We start from the raw sequence: 21,629 nt of genomic DNA on the forward strand, positions 1-21,629 counted from the left end.
CCACCAGTCACAGGTGGCTACTGAGCACTTGAAATGGACCTAATCTGAAGCGGGATGGGCAGTAAATACGGGCAGTAAATATAAACGACACTGGATGTCAAGGACTTACAATGACAAAAAAAACGTAAAGTATCTAACACAATATTTTATACCAATTATGGAGGGGCAAACAACCGATTGGGATGATATAAAGACTATTTTAAGCTGAAAACATTTGGGCAAATAGCAAGCATAGAAAGAAAGAAATCTTATGGGAACTTCCCTTTTCTGACTAGAGTAGAGCTTTTCAGGAGTCAGCTGCTGCAAATCCCTCACTCTGAAAAAGTCTTCAGTCAGGGAGGTGATTGACCTTTAATGAGGGGACATTCCAAGAAATTGTGTAAACAAGCCTTATCAGAACCTTCCATCCTTTGCCACTGAAGTCCTAACCCCTCCCCTCCACTCCCATTTATTAAGCTGATATATAAACCTTTACTTCAGGCTCTTTGAGGGGCTTCTCCTTTTAGAATGCTTCCATATGCATGCGTATAAAACTTGTCTCCTATTCATACATTGTCAACAAATTAATTGCCCCCATCTTTCACCAATCCCTCAAACCTAAGTTGGTAGAGAAAAAGCTTTCCTCCCCCAAATTACAAACGAAATGATAGTATTTCAGATATACTGTGCTAAATAACTTAACAAAATTAATTTTACTTATTAATTTTTAAATGTTACTAGAAAACTTAAAGTTAAATATGTGGCTCACATTCTGTTTCAACCGGACAGCAGCTCTGGAAGCTGATTTATTCCTCTAAATGTGATTCTTTTGCTTCTGGCTGGCAATTAGGGTAGGGTCAGAGGGCCATCAGCAATTAGGACAATTCAAAATAAATGTGTCTTGAATTTTCCAGAAAGCTGGTCTATTTCTGGTTAACTCGTTTACCTGCAGTGTAGCACTCTGGAGTTTACTACGGCCTCTTCTCTTCATAGACACAGAAACTCCAATTTTTGTCCCCCAAGCCCATGAAGCTGTTGGAGGCTTTAGGCTCAGCTTCTCAGCCTCTCAGCTGCTGCTCGGTGGAGGGAATTTTTCCCGAGAGAGTAGTACAGCTTGCAGGCTCTCTCCCTTCTCTGCTTCCCTTCTCTTCTGGAGCAAAGCCCCATAAATTCTCACAGCCCTGGAAGCTCTCCAAAAACTTCAATCAGATGATTTTCATATTTTGTTTGGTGCTTCTGGTTGTTCTCAGAAGGAAGTTCAGTGTGAAACAAGCAAGACTGCCATTGCAAGAGGCAGAACTTATATTAATTAATTAAAAAATATATCATGCCTGTCGTTAATGTTGTAGGATTTTAATCGTGGATGATGTGGAGAACCGAGTCAGGGTTCTGGAAAAAGGGCAGTCCTAATTTCACTTTAGTCAGGGAAAGTTTTAAAGAAGAGTGGAGATGACTTTTAGAGTAGGAGATTTAGATAGCAAGGTAATAGTCCAGAGTCAGGAAGTGTCACGTAGGACTAGGAATAGAGACTATTTGATAAAATAGCTGATTAAACAGATAATGGAAATTTTAGCTCAAAGAAGTCAAATGAATTATAAATCACATGTTAATTCTGATTTGTAGTATTGCCTAGAGTACATTACTGAGAAGGATTTTAAGTATGCAGTGCGGCTCAGTGGGCAAGAAGGTTGCAGTCCACTGGCAATGTCTGCAATGGACAAAGGATGGGGATAGCTGCACATGAGTGTGAATCATAACATCCAAGAAATCATACCCAATGATTAAATGATCATGCATCAGAAGTATACTACTGAACTGTTTGTAAATTAAAATAATTTAGATTTATCATGTAAAGTTTCTGAACATGCCACCCCCAAAATACTGCTTTGGCATATTGATTGTTTTGAGTTGAAGACACTTGAGCAACAGTAGATTCAGGATAGGCTCCCTGACCTTCCCCCTTTTACCTAAAAGCAGGGCATAAAATTTCCCAGGAGCAAGGTGCCCTTTCTGATACATGGTACAATTCAATCACCAGGGATACCACTGACAGATGCCTTATTAATACAACCCTTATCTTCCATTAGTTTCCCTTATATATTTACCATTCTACAGTTTGCCACCCTAAGAGCCAAAACCCCTTTTCCTTTGTCATGTCACTTCTCTACAGACACAGTGTTTTGTGCTAAGATGCTAAAAAACACTTTAAGTTCTAACCACTCCTTTGAGTTACCCTTCACTGAGTTTCTCCCACGTGTATGTGGGTTGCACAAATAAAATTTGTATGCTTTTAATCTTGTCAGTGTAATTTTCAGGGTCCAGCTGCAGAACCCAGGAGAGTAGAGAAAAAAATAGTGTTTTTCCTCCTCTATAATCACATTACTTTAAAGTGCTCTTGATCAATATCAACATGATGGAAGGTCTTTAATGGAGGACGAATGGGCTTTATATTCAGTGATGACCTATTTAAGGTTATAACTGTCCTGCAAGAACAGTGAGCATGCCTTGCACAGTTATAGGAAACATTTGGCTGAGAGAGAGAATAGGCTGGGTGACAAAACTGAGATTCAGAATGATCGTGATAGTCAAGAAAATTGGTTCAGACACCAATATTTACTCCACAAGTATCTACCAAGATCCAGTTTTGTGTCATATGCTAGCAAGCAAACAATACAAAAATGGAGTTTCTGCCCTTTACAGCTTACAGTATAGTATGGAGGGTGAGATCAACATCAACTAGATAATCACACAAAAATGAATAAACATTGTGAAGTTAAATGGTGCTGTGAGAACACACGAATGGGGCTTGGGGGTTCCCTAGAGGAAGTGATACTTGAGAGGAAATCTAATGGATATATAGGTATTAACCAGTCAATGTGGAAGGTAAGATAGTGGAAAACAATCTAGGAAGGAGCAGCAATGGGCAAAGGGCCTGAAGTAGGCAGGTTTGAGAAGAAAATCAGCCAGTGCAGCTAAAGCATAAATCTCTAGAGGGGAAATGATGCAACATAAGGCTGGCCCAGTAGGCATGCACCAAACCACTCAAGCCTTGCAGGTCATTGAAAGATTTTGTCTTTATTCTATGAACAATGAGAAGCCATTGAAGGGTTTTAATATCCGAGTGTCACAGTCAGATGTGTGTTTAGAAAAGGCTGCTCTGGCTGCTCTGCAGGGGCTAGGTATGGGATGTGGTGAAAAGGAACATGTAAATGCAGAGAGATAACTTAGGAGGTTACAGCAATGGTCCAGAAGAAAGGTGGTGATAGTTTCAGGTGACCAGAAGTTAGAGATAAACCATTAATGGGACATGGGTACTAAAAAAAAAAATTAATGTGATTTGAGGTACCCTAATATATACAGTGTCCTGGTCAATGGTTTAACTGTAATTTGAACTGTTACATTAGCTTGTTCAATTTAGAGAACCCCCAATCTGATAAACCCAAAAGTGTCCAAAACTATACCAGGACCAGGAATGGCAAAGTAGACTTGAGGGTGGAGAAATGGGACACTGGAGGAGAAAAATGGAACACCCAAAAAGCAATATTCAAAATTCAGAGGGTATTATGTGAAAGAATATTGACTTAAATTATTGTTCTGGAAAGACAACTAGGACCCTAGGGGAGAAGCTATTGGGAAATCTATGTCAGCTCAGTCTAAGGGATGCTCAGTAATGGAGGGACTGCTTTATGCTACACTGAGCCTGCCTCCCTGGCAAAGATGTGCAGAGGAGACTTGTGAAGAGATGCTGGGTTAAATCATCTTCGTAATCTCTTTATACTCTTCAGGATTCTCTGATTCTCTCACAGTGTGATCTTTTTTCTTTCTTGAAAACTTTATGTTCTTCATATGCCTATCAATACCCCTACCACCACTACAATCCCTTTCTACCATTTACTTTATTTTTATTTATTTTTTAGGATTTTATTTATTTGACAGAGATAGCGAGAGAGAGAGAGAGAGTGAGTGCACAAGCAGGGGGAGCAGCAGGCAGAGGGAGATGGAGAAGTAGGCTCCTAGCTGAGCAAGGAGCTCTATGCAGGGTTTTTGATCCCATGACCCTGGGATCATGACCTGGGCCAAAGGCAGATGCTTAACTGACTGAGCCACCCAGGCAGCCCCCTTTCTACCATTTAATGAAAATACATATGCCAGGCCCTGTGCAAATCACTTTAACATATAGTTCATTTAATCTTTAAAATAACACTATAAGGGAGGTGTAAAATACCATCCCTGTTTTTTTAGATAATTTAATTGAGACTTAGAGAAGTAATTTCACAAGAATACAAACCTAGCATTTTGATTCCAGAGATAGGACTTTTAACCAGTGTACTATATCCCTTCCTAAAACCACTTATTATACTATAGGCCAATGAATCCCATACTGAGCTCAATGATTTTAACCTACTTCTAAATTTTCAAATATGAAAGTATATGAAACACCATATTTCTTATGACAAAATATATTCAATGTCATAGGTAGTAACTTTGTCAGAGAGGTAGAATAAGGTTATTATGCTTGGTAACAAACAACCCCCAAATCTCAGTGGCTTAAAAACAACAAAGGTTCATTTCTTGCTCATGCTAAATGTCCATGACAGATGATCAGGGAAACAGTTTATCAAAGTCATTCAACAACCAGGCTGACATAAACAACCACTATCTTCAATGTTGCCAGTAGGTGTCAGGGCGGGGCAAGGTGGTGGTGGGGTGGTGGTGGGGGTGGGGGGAAGAACTCTGCAAGGTCTCACACTTGCAGTCAAATGTTTCAGCCAAGCAACAACATAGGCTTTTGTGCCCACAATGCATTGGTTAGAACCGGATGGGCTAACTTGCTCTTTCCAAAACCAAGTGGCTTAGAAATGCAATCCAACAATGTGGATAGCATTGGGAGATCTGGGAAAAGCTGGCAAAACATGTTAGTAACTGTAGCAGACAGTAAATATGCAAGGAAGCCAGGAAACATGCAAACGGCTTTTGTTGCATACATTTCAGAGTTTCTACCAAGAAGAATATTGACCACCTCTCTATCAGCTTGATTACTTATCCCATGTTCAGAGTATTACTACACTACAAAACATGCTGAATTCTGGTAGAAGTCTTCCCTGTATTTGTAAAACATAGTTTGAACCACAATCATGTCGGGGATTCAAGCCCTTGGCATGCCATATTAGTAAGTTTATTTTACTTGGGTTAGATACAAATGTTTAGACAGAAAATATAATATTCTACTATCTTACAAGGTTCATTTTACCTAACTATGTCAAACCATCACTGGTGAACGAGAGAAGATATGAAACAACTCAAGCCTTACATTAGGTTTTGAATATTAAGATGTTAGAATAAAAATTATTTAAATGCATTACAGAAATTTTATTCTGAAAATTCTTGGCAATGCCAGTCCATCATTGTCAAATTAACTAAAAGTATGCTCCTCAAATCCCAATTTTTTTTTATATAAAAATGCAAACCTCTTAAAAAAGTTTTGCTTTCTGGCAGATATTTGTAATAATATAAAATAAAACAAGTAATTCATCTTATTTTTTGCTGTAACTCAGAGTACTCAATTAAAATTTGAATGGCTTTTATCCGCCATCTGTGGAAAAAAAATAGTTTTTATTCATAAGCCCTCCATGATCTAAACTACAAAACTAAAAACCTGCAAAGAAAATATAGACAAATCAGTGGCATCTATGAAGCATTTCATTGGAAATGGTTCTTAAGGAGATAACAATTTCTTGTTGTAAGTGATTTAAATGCCCAAAGAGAAAGTATGTGTGTTGTTTGTGTACTTAAAACATAATTAAAATTTGTATTACAAATTCTAGTTTAGGAAAGAACTGGCTTTAAAAGGCAATTTCCTATAAGGTCCTTGCTCTGATATTTCAGATGGTGCCTTTTTCTAATTTGAAAGCTACATATTTTAATAGAGAATGGTCCAAAATGTTTTTAAGGTCAAACTGGAAATATGTTGATGATTTAAAAATGCAAGCAAAGTGCTTTATTATATTATACTACCAGAGTGTTATTGTAGTTTAAAAATATCATTAAATCAGCACAAACCCGCACTTATCATTTCCTGCACATTTTTCACACTGAGCTGCCTTCTGACTATGAGTAATCTGTTAATCTGCTCTTTGCCTCACAATCCGTCAAAGTGACAGATTCATTCCTTCTCTAATACATAATATCTTCATTTACTGTATGCCTTGCTGCAACTTGCTTTTTTGCTAGCATGGAAATTTAGAAAATCACAAGCAAATTTAGAAACTTCACACAGGTGGTTGTTCTTGTTTGTTTCTCATTTCTTCCATTATTCCAGCAGTTGAAACTAAAACTTTTCTGGACTCTTAATGTGAGTTAATAGTGTTTCCAAAATGAAGGCGGTTTCAGGTTTCAAGAAAAGTGTTGTTAAAGAGGTCGGAAGAGGGCAAATGGTAATCATAAAGTAAGCACTCCCTTCACTGCATCAAAACACTGACCATAGAAGAATTTTCTTCCAGTGTTGGTGGACAACAAATAGATTCTCACCCTTTGCCCCTACCCCTAGGTGTAAAGAAAAAAAATTTCATTTAAAAAAAAAAAAAAAAGGAAAGGAAAAAAGCTATCTGTCCATTCATCTAGGGATGAATTGCTTCCGGCAAAAGACAGGGCTTCACTAGCATAAATACTCCTGTTTAATTGAAAGCCACAATGTGATTTTATTTAAGTTGAGATGTTCACTTTTATCATGATGTTGACTGATGTCAGGCCAGGCCAGATTTCGGGTTTCTAGCTCATTGCTGCTTTTAAAAAAGATTTTATTTATTTATTTGACAGAGACAGAGACCATGAGAGGGGGGAACACAAGCAGGGGGAGTGGAAGAGGGAGAAGCAGGCTTTCCGAAGAGCAGGGAGCCCGATGCAGGACTTGATCCCAGGACTCTGGGATCATGACCTGAGCTGAAGGCAGACGCTTAATGACTGAGTCACTCAGGAGCCCCTGCTCATGGCTATTTTGACAATGCAAATGGTTCTGTGGTTTAAAATTTGCTCGCTGTTAATTCAACAGAATATATTCTCTGCTCCCTTGTTTCTTGCTTTAGTTCAGCTGCTTATTAGTCTATAAATTCTGCAAATAAAGAGAATGAAATACTGAAAGACAGGAGAACGTAGTAGTTTCCTTTCACCTTAAATAAGAGATAAAGTACATCCTCTACAAATCACAATTTGGCTTCACTTGTTACTAATCCAGGTTTTCACATACTAAAATAAAGGTCATTATTGTCAACCTGGAAAGTCAAAAGCAGGGAAGTTATGAGCCCTGGCTTTCTAATCAGTCCTTTTCAGCACACAATGTTTTTTCCATGTGTACACCCAACACCCGACAGCATTTTCTTGTCCTGAGCACCAAATTGCATCTGATTTGTCTTAATGGATGGCAAGGGAGCTAAAGGCTTTTAAAAATCAATGGACAAGAAAGAGTCAATAGAACAATAATGTTAGTGTTAATTCAATCAAATCAGCTAAAAGTTGTTTGCTTTTTCTCCTTTAAGTCATTTTAAACTGGCCGAACGTTTGACTCATGTGGTATTTATCATACTGAGTGAGTTTTTATGTGGCAATGAACAGCAAAATATGAAGCTGTAAACTCGGGTAAACATAATATATTGTTAGAGTGAAGAAGTATGTGTTTTAACATTAATCAATTTCCAAATGTAATGTTTTTCATTAACAAGTGAAACAAAATAATTACTGAGAAGAAACAGAACCAACTGCCAACAAAAACACAGTTTGTGAGTAAGTCCAGGTTTGGAAGGGCAACGATTTCTCCATGACAGGCTAAGGACCCACTCCCACACCCCTGGACACTTTCCCTAAAACGTTCACACCTCGCCTGGGGAGGCCAAGCCACGCCAGCAGGCCTCAAGCTCAGATGGCACGTGAAAGTCACCTCTCCAAGGCACTCTGCATGTAGTAGGTGCTTGAAAAGTACTCAGGGAGTGTTTCTACAGGTCTGAGCTGCACATGGTCTCAGTCATTTCATGTCGTAGTGGTTCCTTATTTAAATACAAGGGAAGCTTTTCTGCATCGGGTTACAGAATGAATGATGGGGCAGTCAGTCTATGGATGCGACTGGCTCTGGCCACTGAACCATAATTACAGTCTTCCATTTCTTAGGTTCATGTCATTATTCTGGGCCTCAGCCTGCAATCCCCTCCCTTCCCGTTCAGAATAGAGGTGAATGTTATAAACTGGAATTAGTACTTCGACTTTTTAAATGTGCTCATTACTCTAGAAGGAAAAACTGAATCTTTTAATTAAAAGCTGAAATGGTAAAGTGTTAGAGTGGTAAATAATTGCTTTGGTAATTACCTTCTTTACATTGGACCCTGGGCCAAAGGTAATCTGAGTTCATCATGTGGATGGGTAACAGTGACTGGGGAGGCCCAGTGAATCGCAGGAGTTCTTCATCCTGCCAGTTAAAAATGCTAAGAATTTTCAGGGATCCATCATTTCAGATACAGCAGCTTTGGGAAAAAGTGAGGGGAGAGGGTGCAATCTGTTTTCTATAACTCTTATGGATATAGGTTTCTTGAGTCTGCAATTTTGGAAAATATGACAATAACTAAAATACTGATGAGTATTTCCCCAGCCCTAATGGCTTTAGATCCTCTCATGAAGTACAACAGAAAAAAGAGGAGATTCGGGTTGAAATGCTGAGTCCCAGGGGCCCAAGAGATCCAGTCAGACAGCAGGTAGACATCTCAGCTGAGAAACTGAAGAGTGGGGTCAGCTGATGCCCAGGCTGGCAGCGCCAGAGTGAACAAGCAGAGCAAGTGAAGAAAAAGAAATTTTGTTCAGGTGTGCAGGGGTGCTGGCCAGTTAGGTCCTGGAACAAGGTGATTGGAGAGGGTGTGCAATCCGAGCTCACCGGCTCTGGCAGAGTAAGTAGTCAGAACCAGGACCCAAAGTGGGCTGGGCAGCCAAGTGCCAAGAGCAGAGGAGAAAGAGGCGATGGGGCAGCACCCTTGGTGAACTGCTGGAACCCAATGAGAAGGGTAGCCTCAAAGTTGGGCCCAGGCATGGTCCTAGGTTCTGAGTGGTCAGAGGAAAGAAGTGGGATGATTACTGAGGGATTGAGTATTCTCTATGGCAGGGCTAGAGAGGCTGGAGAAGCCACTCTAAGCCAGGACTTTGCTTGTAGAACTAGGAGGGAAGGAGTCCTCTTTCTATCAAGTGTTCTTAAAGACTATTATAAAGCTTTGACCAGTGGACTAAGGACCTCTTCACGAACAGGAGGAACAAGGAGTCACTTGAATTTAAAGGGCATCAGCACCATAAGCTCAAGACTCTGTCTCCCCCCATCTCTCTGCCTTTTTTGCTTCTTTTCCATTTACCTGTCCAGATTCTGTTGGCCTGGCCAAGGTCAGGTATACCTCTGCCACAGTGGCAACCCAAGGCAACTTCTAGCAAGTGGCTCCTGACTCCACAAAATAGGCATGCGTAGGCAAATACAAATAAGCAATTTCCAATAAGAATACACAAAACAAAACAAAACAAAACATAGGAGTTCAGTTTCGGAAAACTTGCCTCTGCTGAGAGGTTTAAAATGATACTTAACTGGAGACTTTAGATTGTGGCTATCTTTTAAGGGATCATTTTAAACAACTTCATGAGAGAGATTTCATTTACTACATGTAGGAATAAGGCCAGGTTCCAGACACCCTCAAGGGAGAAAAGTATGCAGGTACTTCTGGGTTCTGGCTAGCAGTTAAATCTAGGGCGAGGTAGGGGAGACGGGAAATTCATTTCTGTGAGTGAGGGTCAACAAGTTCAACGCATATTTCTCGAGTGTCTCCTTTGTGTTTGGCACTGTTTGAGGAGCTAGGTATATAGTGAGCACGAGAGAGATAAAGTCCCAAGGCTGAGGCAGTTTACATTTCCAGTGTATTTTGGAAGTGTGTGTGTGTGTGTGTGTGTGTGTGTGTGTGTGTATAGACAGTAGGCAAACAAGCAAGAAGGTATCAGGTAGTGAGGAGTACTGTAGTAAAAGCAAAAAAAGATAATATAATGAGGCTGACTAGGGCTATTTTAGGTTGGATGCTAAGGAAGGGTCTCTCTGAGGTGATGACATGTATATGGAGCTGTATGTATGTATGTATGTATGACATGTATATAGGAGGAAGCTGCTACCTAGGGTCTTTCCTGGGGTGAGGGAACTCCCAGCAGAGGGCCTCTCATGCAAAGCTCTTCAAGTGGAATCAAGCCTGGAGCATCCAAGTAAAAGGGACACGACCATGGTATTTGATATACAGTGAGCAGGGTACACAATGGTATGAGGGACAGTCTGGATGGTAGCACCCAGGGTAAGGACTACTATTCGGTTCCCCAAGAGCAGTGCGCAACCTCTGGGAGGTTTTCCATGGGGCCATGCTGGGCTTCAGTAGGGGCCAAAGGAGCAGAGAAAGCAGGTGGGGAGCTATGGCATGTGTCCTGGTAGGGGTGACGGCAACGTGGGCTGGGATTGCAGCAGCGGAGATAGGCTGGATCTGGCAAGGGCTTTGGTTGGAGGGAGCACCAGCGCTATTTACTGAGGATGGACATGGAATGGGTCAGGGTGAGGAAGCAGGGAGCACTCTTGCTTTCTGTCTTGAGGAAAAGTGGGATGATGGTGACATTTTCTGAGGTAGAGAAGACTGAAGAACAAACAGATGTGTAGAGGGAGGGAAAAACCAAGTTGTTGTAAATATTTGGATTTGAGATCCAAGTGGGTATGTGTCAAATTGGCAGCTTGGACAGATGTGTCTGGAATTCAGGGGAGGGTCAGGACTGGACATATAATTTTCAGAGTCATTAGAATATAGAAGGTATTGGAAGCTATTATTATTATTAAATAGCTTGTATAAATAATATATATTATATTATGTATTAAAGATTAGGGCCATTCTAATGGTTATCAGTGTCTAGGGATCTCTGGTCAGCAGGGAGTAGAACATGCATGGAAATTAGATGTAAACTGCCCAAACAAGAGGCTCTCATAAAAACACATCGCTATCCTGCTTATGAATAAAGCAATGCCACTGTCATCCTATTTTCAGGAAAGGAAAGGGTAATTCTTGCAAAGATGTAGGGAAAAACTTGACATTTAACTGGTTAACATTCAGGATTAAGACTTTCATTTCTCTGTGTTATCTGAGCTCCTACCCAAGCCAGGCCAGTTGAACAGCACCGGGAGGAGAGGGAACATGATGCCACCCTGCCTTCTGGGGAACCCACAGCTAGAGCAGCAATGGCGGTCAAGGAGCGAGAACCAGACTGGGTTTCCGAGTCCGGAGAACTGCAGCCTGCAGATGAGCAGGTGCTGGAAATGGGGGAGTGTGAAATGAGAGGCAGCAATACCGACAGCTTTTCTTAAGCTAACGAGAGAAATGATGAAAGTAAAAACTGGTGCCTTTGGTTTTATAAACAGATCATTAGGATGTAATGCAAAAATGTAGATAATGGAAAACAACCATAACACAACGTTCAGAGAAACCGTTTGCGAGGCTAATCAGGAAATCCTCTGTTGTGGTTTGGTCTGAAGGAGGAGTATTTGTTAAAAATCTGACTTACTTGCTTTAAAATTATCCAAACTTAATCATTTCGGGAGAAACATGACATGAAAGTTCTGTATTTAATTTAATTCATCTATACATTTTCTTTCTTTTGTGTTGGTGGGGGGAAAAAAAAGCTTAAGCAATAGAGAAACCCATCAGGCTGAGTCCTGACAACTGGGGAGAAAAGAAAAATGAAGCCACAGCGATCCGTCCAGAGTAGTACTTGTAGGTTACGATGACAGGCCAGTTGCCTCAGTCAGGCCGGCTGAGCTGGCGTGAACCGGGGTCAGTGGTTATTAATCACTTGTCAAAGTCTGCGGGGCTTTATCATCTAATTATAGTTATAAGTATGTTTATATCACACAAACATGTAGCAAAGCGGCAAAGGATGCAAGCCTTCATACAATCGGTGGTGACATTTGAAAAATCTACAGATAAGCAATAAATCATAAAGCAAACACTGCAAAAAACCATGCCATTCATTACTGTTTGGGCATTCAGGGATTATTTTCTCTACTGTTTATTTCCATAAACATTTAGAACCTTATGGAGCCTCTGACTACCTTCCCTTCTCCCCCTAATTTTCCAATGAGTTGTAAAAATAGCAAGTATAATCACCATTTGAAATGAAAGACTGGTTATCGACTCCATCCACAGGAACAGACAACCAGAATGTAATCACAGCTTATTTTATAAAACCCATTTCTGAACAAAAATATCTCGAGCCGTTCTGAAGAATCTACATAAACACATAAATGGATGTGCCTAAGGGAGAGCTCTAAACCCCACAAACCAATAGATGGCATTTTCAAAGAAATTACTTAAGGCTGCAAACAGCATCCATTTTGCTCCATTTGGAAGCACGGACGTTTACATGCTAGGAGACATTTCTCAACAGGAACGAACTGTGAAATTGTTTCCTCCTACCCAACACGCCTCTAAATTGTATTAGATTATGTTAGCTGTTTCTGCATCTTGTCATAGAGGCGGTCAGTGCCCCAAGAGGCAGCGTGGGTGGACACTGGAGGCAAGGGCCCTGGAATCTGAGACGCTGCTGAAATATCAGTCAGCATGTTATGCAAAAATAATAACCATCAGACCCAGGCCTAACAATACGAAGGGAAATGGCTTTGTTGCAAATCTAGACACCAGGGGATATCATGAGGTGAACCACGTGGATTTCAATTCTAGACCGTGAACTTCTCAGGAAATGATTACTGTTGTTTCCCACTTCCATCCAATGTCAAGCATCGCTCTGTGAGCGCAAGTGGCTTCTTTGACTCTGAGGAAAACAATCTATGAATATATGCTGTGTTTTAGTTATTGGCATCCTAGAGTCAACTCTTCAAAACCCAGATTTGCCTGCTTTGTGAACTGCATGCTATCTTTAATCATAAACACATAACACTAAGAAGGTAATTATGTTGCAGAAAGAAAAGTCTTCCTGGAGCAAAATGTACATGAAAGACTTTGGGGATATTGGTTGTTCTGTGACGTTAATTAAGCTAACTGAAAACTGATTCTAAATATATGCATGTGTGGGCGTGAGTATGGGTACAAGTGTGCGTAGGAGTAGGAGTGTGGGTACAAATCTTTGTTCTCTGGAATAGCTGCAGATATTTCACTGAGGCCGACGTGGCCACTTCCGCTCCCATAGGGCACCAGTGTGGTGTCTTGAAGGACCTGCACACACACGTGTTCTCGTCCCCATCATGTCTGCATTACTCTGATTACAGTAACACTCAAATCAGGAAATCAAAGACTCCTTGCTTCTCATGTTCAGAGCCTCTGCTGGTAGAACTTTCAATCCAGAATTCAGGTTAGATGTTTGTTTATCCAAGGGGTGAGCGAAAGACTTTTCAATTCTTATATTTTTTTCATGTTCATTATCAGTATCTTCTAAATTTAAGTTTAAATTTCAGAGTTCTGTGTTTTAGGGTCTAGGTGTGGGATACTATTTGTAAGAAATATAATAAATACAAATCTTAAAAGAGTCATGTTTTTAATTTTAAGTTAACTTACATGTATTACATGATTTAATTTATCCCATTTTTATATGATGATCTATGCTGACTGCATAACTTTATCATTGTCTTTATTTACGGTCCAATAATGTCTCTCCGCCAATTCTTTCAAGCTGCTGGATTTATGGAGCCAAGAGCCAAACCATGTAATCCACAAGTTTTCTGAACAGCTAAATAATAATTTTCTAAGAAACTGGTGGATAACCTGTTGACAAATGGGACTGACAGCATTTTGTCTTTGCTTTGGAATTTGGCTTTTTACTTTATTGTGTAAAAATGTAAATTAATTTTCCCTAAATGAATGAACATTTAATTGGCCAAATAAAATATGCGAATTGGTGAATTTTCTTATATTCCATCTTTGGGAATCAAATATTAGAAGAGATATTTAAAGTTACATAGTACTACATCTAAACATTAATGAATTAATACAACGTTATGAGGTATGTCTCCTAGGTAGGGCAGTGTTCCCTCTGATGGTGGAACTGGGTTTCATTTGTAGAGTGCATGAGTCTCATCAAAGTCACAGAATCACAAGGCCGGAAGTGACCTGAGAGAGCATGTAACTCAAATCCTTTCCTTTATACACGAGGGTATTCATACTATTGCTGAGGTCTGGACAGGTTGAGAGGCTTGTCTGAGATGAGACACTGGGTTAGTAGGAGAATTAGGATGGGACTTGGGTCCTCTTTCTCCTTTTACCTTTTATTGAAACAAAAGTCTCCACTTTCTAACACATCTGTACTATCACATTCATTTGTTCAGATTGCAAATACTGATTGTTACACTTTGAACCAAAGCTGGATTTCCAGTTACCTTAAAAGTTTATTCATACACAGATTAAAAGAGCTTATGAGCTGAAAGATTTTAAGAATGTTGAAATACCTTTTTATATACTCTGAAATTACAAACTCAATTTTGAACTCCTTATTATATTTATTTATGACAGGGGCAATTCCCCCTACCAGATAACATGAAAGAATGACCAGATCATGTGTATAGACCAGGAACACTTAGAAGTAATTACTAATAAAGAATGACCAGATCATGTGTATAGACCAGGAACACTTAGAAGTGATTACTAATAAAGAACATTTAGGCTACTTCTGTCAATATTCTGGGCCCCATTAAAAGTCCTGTAAACCATGTAGGTGGTCTCCCGGCAGCCATGTTAGTTTTACATGGCTCAGTTGGCTGTTCATTACTGACTGGACCGAAAGTGGACACCTGGCCCAAGCAAGGCCAATCACATTCTCTTTCCTGGAAAGTAGGAACTGGGATTCAGACATAGCCTGTCAGTCTTGGGATGTGCTATGAACTGTAACATATAAACTCAAGAGCTGTCAGATAGCCATATGTGACTGCAAACAGAAAGCTGTTGGCTTAGAGAGAACAGTGGAACAGAAGGAAGAAGCAAGGAGAGATGGAGTGAGGATACCACCTGGCTGCCTCTCAGCATTATGATTCTCTTCCCTTCCTGAGGCCTGGCTACCCTTCTGTTCCAGGGCAGCTCTGTATACTTTTAAAATTTTTATTGAAGTTCAATTAACCAACATATAGCACATCATTAGTTTCAGGTATAGAGTTCAATAATTCATCAGTTGTGCATAACACAGTGCTTATCACATCACTCAACCCAATCACCCAATTACCCCACCCCCACCTTCCCTCCAGCAACTCTCAGTTTGTTTCCCATAGTTAAGAGTCTCTCATGGTTTTTCTCCCTCTCTGACGACTTCCCATTCAGTTTTCCCTCCCTTCCCCTGCAGTTCTCAGCCCTATTTCTAATATTCCACATATGAGCGAAACCAGATGATAATTGTCTTTCTCTGATTGACTTATTTCACTCAGTATAATACCCTCCAGGGTTAATGTAAATGTTAAGTATTCATCCTTTCTGATCAGCCCTGTATTCTTTTTTTAAAAAGATTTAATTTATTTATTTGACAGACAGAGATCACAAATAGGGAGAGAGGCAGGCAGAGAGAGAGAGGGAGGGAGGAGGAAGCAGGTTCCTCACTGAGCAGAGAGCCCGATGAGGGCTCGATCCCAGGACCCTGAGATAATGACCTGAGCCAAAGGCAGAGGCTTTTTAACCCACTGAGCCACCCAGGCGCTCCGCAGCCCTGTATTGTTACTAAACAAATCCCTTCTGTCTCTCTGTGTGTCTGTCTCTCTCTTAAGACTAGCTAAGTTGTTTTTGATTATGTTTGACTATAATTCACTCTCTGTGTAATAAATACCATACTCTAGGGGTGCCTGGGTGGCTCAGTAGGTTAAGTGTCTGACTTTGGCTCAGGTTATAATCCTGGGGTTCTGGGGTCGAGCCCTGTGTGGGGCTTTCTGCTCAGCGGGATGTCTGCCTCTATCCCTCCCTCTGTCTCTCCCCCTGCTAGAGCTCTCTCTGAAATAAATAAATAAAATAAAATAAAATAAATACCACATTCTAGAGCCAGAGCTACAATACTAACACTGGTGTTTTGGCCCATTTTATGGGATGAACCATAGTACAGGTGAGAGAGCTGGACAATGAGATCCGTTATGATAACTAAGATCCTGTAGATGAAATTCAAAATAGACTGATTTTTAATAAATTCCTAGTATTTAATAAATAGTAATAAAATGATACTGAGTTGTGCTGATAAACAAATTTATTTTCTGGAAAATCATATACTCCTACATATATTTCAAAAACACAAATTCCAATTTGCTTGTCTTCAGTGAGCCTAAGATAATGAGATTTTTCTATATTGACAAATGACTCATTATGCCAATGACATTTAGGAAATAATGAAATAATTTTGGGATTAACTTCTGAAATTTTGGAAAAAGAGAATGGCCTTTGAACTGATATACGCCGTCTTGATAAATTTAAAGGAACTGGATAATACCAAATGATTCATGCCTAAAAGGTATTAAACTTCACATACTGATTAAAATAAAGTATCTATGCAAATAGAATAATACGGAATAAATTAACACTTAAAAAGAGCTTGCTGTGTGCCTGAAACTGTGCTAAGAATTGTTCGTGTTTTCATTCATATGATCATCCCAAAAGAACAGGGAGTAATTATGATGTCTGGTTGACCGGAGTTAAATGGTTGCTCAGAGTCCTAAAGCTGGTAAAAGGGCAGAGCTGCCATTTAAACCTAGGTAGACTGTTAACTGCCACACCCTATTAGTCTACATAAGAAAAGTAGACTGAACTCAGCCTTCTAAAGAAAAGAACTTTGGAAGCTCTTTAGAAGTTCTGGAAAACAATTTCGTGACACCAAGAAAAATGCACAATCTTTCAAATAATTAAAAAAAAAAAGACATTTAGCTTATTAATGAATCTTACCGGGGATTAGAAGGAGAAGGTGGATTCATTTCTTTCTGATAGTGACGCCCCTGGTTGACAGGCTGTAAAAAAAGACAGAACATTTTACTAAACAGGGTAATGTTCTTTACATACACCATGTGCTCTCATTGCTGCCGTTTTTTCCAGAGGAACAATCTGCAAGAAGGGGTGTTTAGTTCACTGACAACTTACAGGCTGTTTGGAAGATCCAGCAAATATCAAGGTGGTAGACATGAGAAAAAACAGGTTATTTTAATGGCCAGTCACTGCACAAGATAGCATCTATGGTGCAATTAAAGTTCATATGTGGGCTCGCCCTCCTTGTAGAGTTTTTACGCTGTTAACGTTCACTGATATTTCCCGCTACAGTAAAATAAAAGATATCTCACGGAACCAGTGCTGCACAGCTGGTATCAGCAATAAATCAAGAGACCCCGAGATAAGGATTATATATTTATGTGTCCACATTAGGAAATTTGCAAGGATAACTTGCATTTTTGCTAATGGAATTATAACATGTTAATCTTAGGTCAAAGTGGTCATTTTCCCAAGTGTGTAATAAAAACTCAAGCATTAATCAGTGAGTTGAAAAAAATGGTGCCAGTACCTAACAAAAATGTGAAATCTCAACTTTATTCTCCCTAAGCGAGAAACGTTTAAGTTACTATTTCAAAACATCGTTAAACAACTCCATCTCAAAACAAGCTTTAAACTCTTGCCTCAATGGAATTTGATGTTTTTCCTTTGTTCCCAAAAGGGAGAAAATTCCATTATATCTGATACACATTCTCTTTTGAACATCAGCTCACAGGATTTTTCTTATGTGGTTAACAGCCATGTAATTCTAATACGAAAATCATTTTTAACATTCTCATTTTATTACAAGTTGCAATTTCGTATACTTTTTTGAATTGCATTGAAAGGATTTCCATTCCTTCCTAACCCAAAAGGGTTCATGTTAAGCTTTTCTCACCCATAGGGTGGTCCTACAGTGTTGACTCTAATGGAGGGAAATAGTATGGCAATGGTGCCTATCCATACAGAGCACATATTCCTTATTTTCCACATACTCCTATTTTTAACTCCTAAAATATTAAAGATGTGGGTCATGGGAATTCTTTAGCGTAAACTGTCTTCCTCTATAAATAATCTCTTGGAAGTGTTCCTTTAATTTAAATCAAACACCCTGTCTGATAATCACAGTCACTTAGCCTGACTCTCTGTGATGCACGATGAATTTAAATGTACTCAGATACTTTGGTAATTGAACTGGTATCAATGCATCACCATTTCAGTAATAAGAAACAACAGCTGGAAGAACAGTGGAAGGAAAAACATGTCATAAGACATATTTGATCTCACTGGAGAAATAAGACTTCCAGCAATTTGCAAGTGAAATTTAGTTTTATGATTTAGGCTTTATTATTTCACAGCAAAAAAGGAATTAGCAAGCAAAGGGCCTAACAGGTTCTCTAGAGCATCTCACGCTGGTGCAAAAATACTCCTGATAATACGTTCATTGGTATTCGCCCTGTAGTTCAGCTCTACTCCAGCCTCCAGTGAAAGGGCCTCTACTCCATTTGCTTCCAGAGGCATTTCCATAACTCTCTATGCATTACAGTTCTCGTATTCGGTAAATTTCCATTTTCTTAATTTTATACCATTAATTCTATTTACACCTGTCTCCAACCCCCTTATTCCAAATGACTTATTCCATCCTCTGGAGAATAGAAATGGCTACAGAATCCTGTCTTGTTCCTGAATCTGCTCTCAGACTACACAGAGTGACCCTTCCACATTTCCTCCTGCTGTATAAAACCGATCCAGGGATGCAAATAGTAAGAGAACACAGTCAACAAAAGGTTCACATTTATTGTGGTTTCTAAGTGTTAGAAAACAAACAAACAAAAATAACCAGTGGAAATGTTTCAGAATTAGTAAAGGGTGCTAACACGAGGGAACAGAAAAGTAAAGGAAAAAAAATCCTGTTAAAATAATTGTAGGGTAATGGAACTCAGTCTGAACACCTGATTCCTTAACTTAATTTTTGGTATTGAAAAAACTAATTACCAAGTTGTTGCCCCCAAATATTTTATTCTAAGCCACTTCCAATTAATGGTGGTGCATCAGGGCAGAACTTCTGACTGCCACACATAACTGCTACCCACGGCCTTATGTGCCCCACCTGCTATGGGCTCAGCTGGGGAAGGACCTAAGTCTTGTTCTGGAGTGGGTACCATACAAAACTGGGTGGCCCCAATTCCCTTTCTTGGTACATGTCTCCTAATTTCATAATCAATCTCCGGGACAGGAAGGGGTTATGGCAATGATGTGCCTAAAAAGTCCCTTTAAGGTATTTCAGTTCTGATAACTTTGCTTTGATGCTTTGAAAGGGCAGAGCTTTCACTTGGATGAGGTCTTTTTATTTTCCTAGATCCAAATCAGAATGAAGGAGAATGTACCTAATGGTTTCTAAAAGCTCTCCGAACACGGTGGGGTGGGATTGGGGGGGGGGGGAACACGATGGGCTGTCTGAAGCCAGATGTTCTCATCCACACATGGAAACAGATCTGTTTCGATACACATGTAGCATTAAACCTATCTGTACTAATCCTGGGTAGGTAATAGCCGATGAAAGTACCAGGTTAAAAAAAAAAAAATTGATTTTTTTGACTTTGGAATTAGCTATATTCAGGGAATACTAGGAGAAGCAGCAAAAGAAGAGCAACCAATACCTACAGAGAGCTAGACAATAATCATAGCATTGGCTGACATTTAATCGGCACAGGCTCAGTGTTAAATCCTTGGTAGATATTATCTCATTCGCTCCTCACAGCAATTCTGTGGAACAGACAGGATTAACAGCTCTGTCTAACAGAAAAGGAAATTCAGACACTGGATGTTAACCCAAGGTCATGCCAGCCAGGAAAGAGTGGAGCTAGAGTTCCAACCCAGTTCACCACACTTTACCCTCTTAGCCATTAGGCTGTAGTGCTTAATCCAGCTCAGAGGTTCGCCTACAGTGGTGAAGACCAAAGTTTCTGAAAACACATATGACATACTCAGTTCAGGTTATGGCAAAAAAAAAAAAAAAGTCTGAAATACTTATTTGAGATCTATAAGACAACCTACTCACCATAAATTAAGTTCATGATTTCATTCTTATGACATATTACTATATGTTTGAAATTAAAAAAGCAAGTTTTGCCAAGCTGCTAAACTGGGGACAAACATAAGGTATAATAGATAATACTTTGAGAATGAGGGAAGTTTATTTCATGGGGTGACTTTCATAGTCACTACACACAGAACAACTCATACATTTCAGTATTACACTGACTCTAATATCAGTTTTCATATATCATTTCTACAGTGGTATAAGAACATCTGCTCATCTGATTTATCTGCCACTTAGCACAATCAACTACTTACGTTTTTAGTTCAGGAGAATTAAAAGAAAACTCATTACACCCAAAGAGAGCTGAGAAGTTAATGAATCTGTAGATCAGAACAAATTAAGACCTATTAACCATAAAGAGCCTGAAATGCCAATATATTATATATAGGACACGTAGTAGCCAGCAATCATCCCGTAAAATGAGGATATGCTAATGAGCGAAGAAATGGAACTGATCCTAGAAACTGAGGACCTTGTCCTTTTGGTGGCGCTGTTGCTATGCATTAGCGTCAGGAAAACGGAACAACTGAAATTTGCCACTGAGCACAAGAAGCTTTGCTTTCCCATGATCAAGCCGCTAGAAATTTGGGGGTTGAGAGAGGGAAGTGAAGGCTAAATAAAAGAACAGGAGATAAGATAATCCTGCCATGTTAAAAGGTAAAGACAATATTTTCATGGTGTTATGTAAAACCTATGAAAATGGCAAAAATGTTGCAAGGTTAATCAAGACCATAAATAACTTGTCTGAGAACCTCACCATATGCTTGTAATTTTATTAAGTGCATTTTGCCTTGTTTTTCTCCAAATATTGTGCTCTGCAGTGTGCCATGTTGATGGATGCACACGAGAACATTGTTTTTTTTTTTAAAGAAGCTGAGGAGATTTACGTGCTTGATATTAGATTACGGGAATTCTTAACTTGAAGGGATGATGGTTTTAGGGTTTCAGCTTACAAGATACAGTGTACAGGAGGCATGCTTTCCTTAAATCTCAGGTAGAGGCAGGACAGAGAAATAATGAAATACTGAAATAATAAAATAACAAAAGGGCTTATTTGAAAGCTCTGAGGGGATAAGTCTGGATTTTAGTGGTTAAGCTCACATGAAGACAAGCACAACAGAACCTCTACCTCTCCTTATAGCCCTCAGTAGTCACAAAAAGCGGAAATATCCTAGCAATTTTTTCTGATCACTCAAGTGGCCCTTTGAGGAGAATAACTTTGGGGGAGCAGCAGGTAACAACTAGGAACTTTGCTAGGCACTGGCCACACACATCCCCCGCACTCATTCAATTCTCACCATGCCAGTATGAGGAAGCCCTTTTATGATTCCCATTTTTTAGGCCATTGTGCCAGTAAACGGCAGGGCTGAGATTTGAGCTCAGGTTGGCTGAAGTAGAGTCTGGATTCTTTTGGGCCCCGCAAAAAGCTGTTTCCATTAACAGGTACTCTTTTTCCTTAAAAAGAAACCACACACACACACACACACACACACACACACACACACACACACACACGACATGGTTTTATGCTA

The 21,629-nt window shown here is 39.6% G+C and overlaps 1 protein-coding gene across 5 annotated transcripts in view; it reads right to left on the bottom strand.

The window, feature by feature from the left end:
- CFAP20DC (CFAP20 domain containing) overlaps positions 1-21,629 on the bottom strand; it is a 250,019-nt gene that overhangs the window by 31,853 nt on the left and 196,537 nt on the right. For all 5 annotated transcript variants that reach the window (XM_059161355.1, XM_059161354.1, XM_059161358.1 and 2 more), the window contains one exon: positions 16,920-16,981. In XM_059161355.1, the coding sequence (XP_059017338.1) occupies positions 16,920-16,981 (62 nt within the window). The remainder of the gene's footprint in view (positions 1-16,919; positions 16,982-21,629) is intronic.

Source organism: Mustela lutreola, chromosome 2, assembly GCF_030435805.1.
Source record: "Mustela lutreola isolate mMusLut2 chromosome 2, mMusLut2.pri, whole genome shotgun sequence".
NCBI lineage: Eukaryota > Metazoa > Chordata > Mammalia > Carnivora > Mustelidae > Mustela > Mustela lutreola.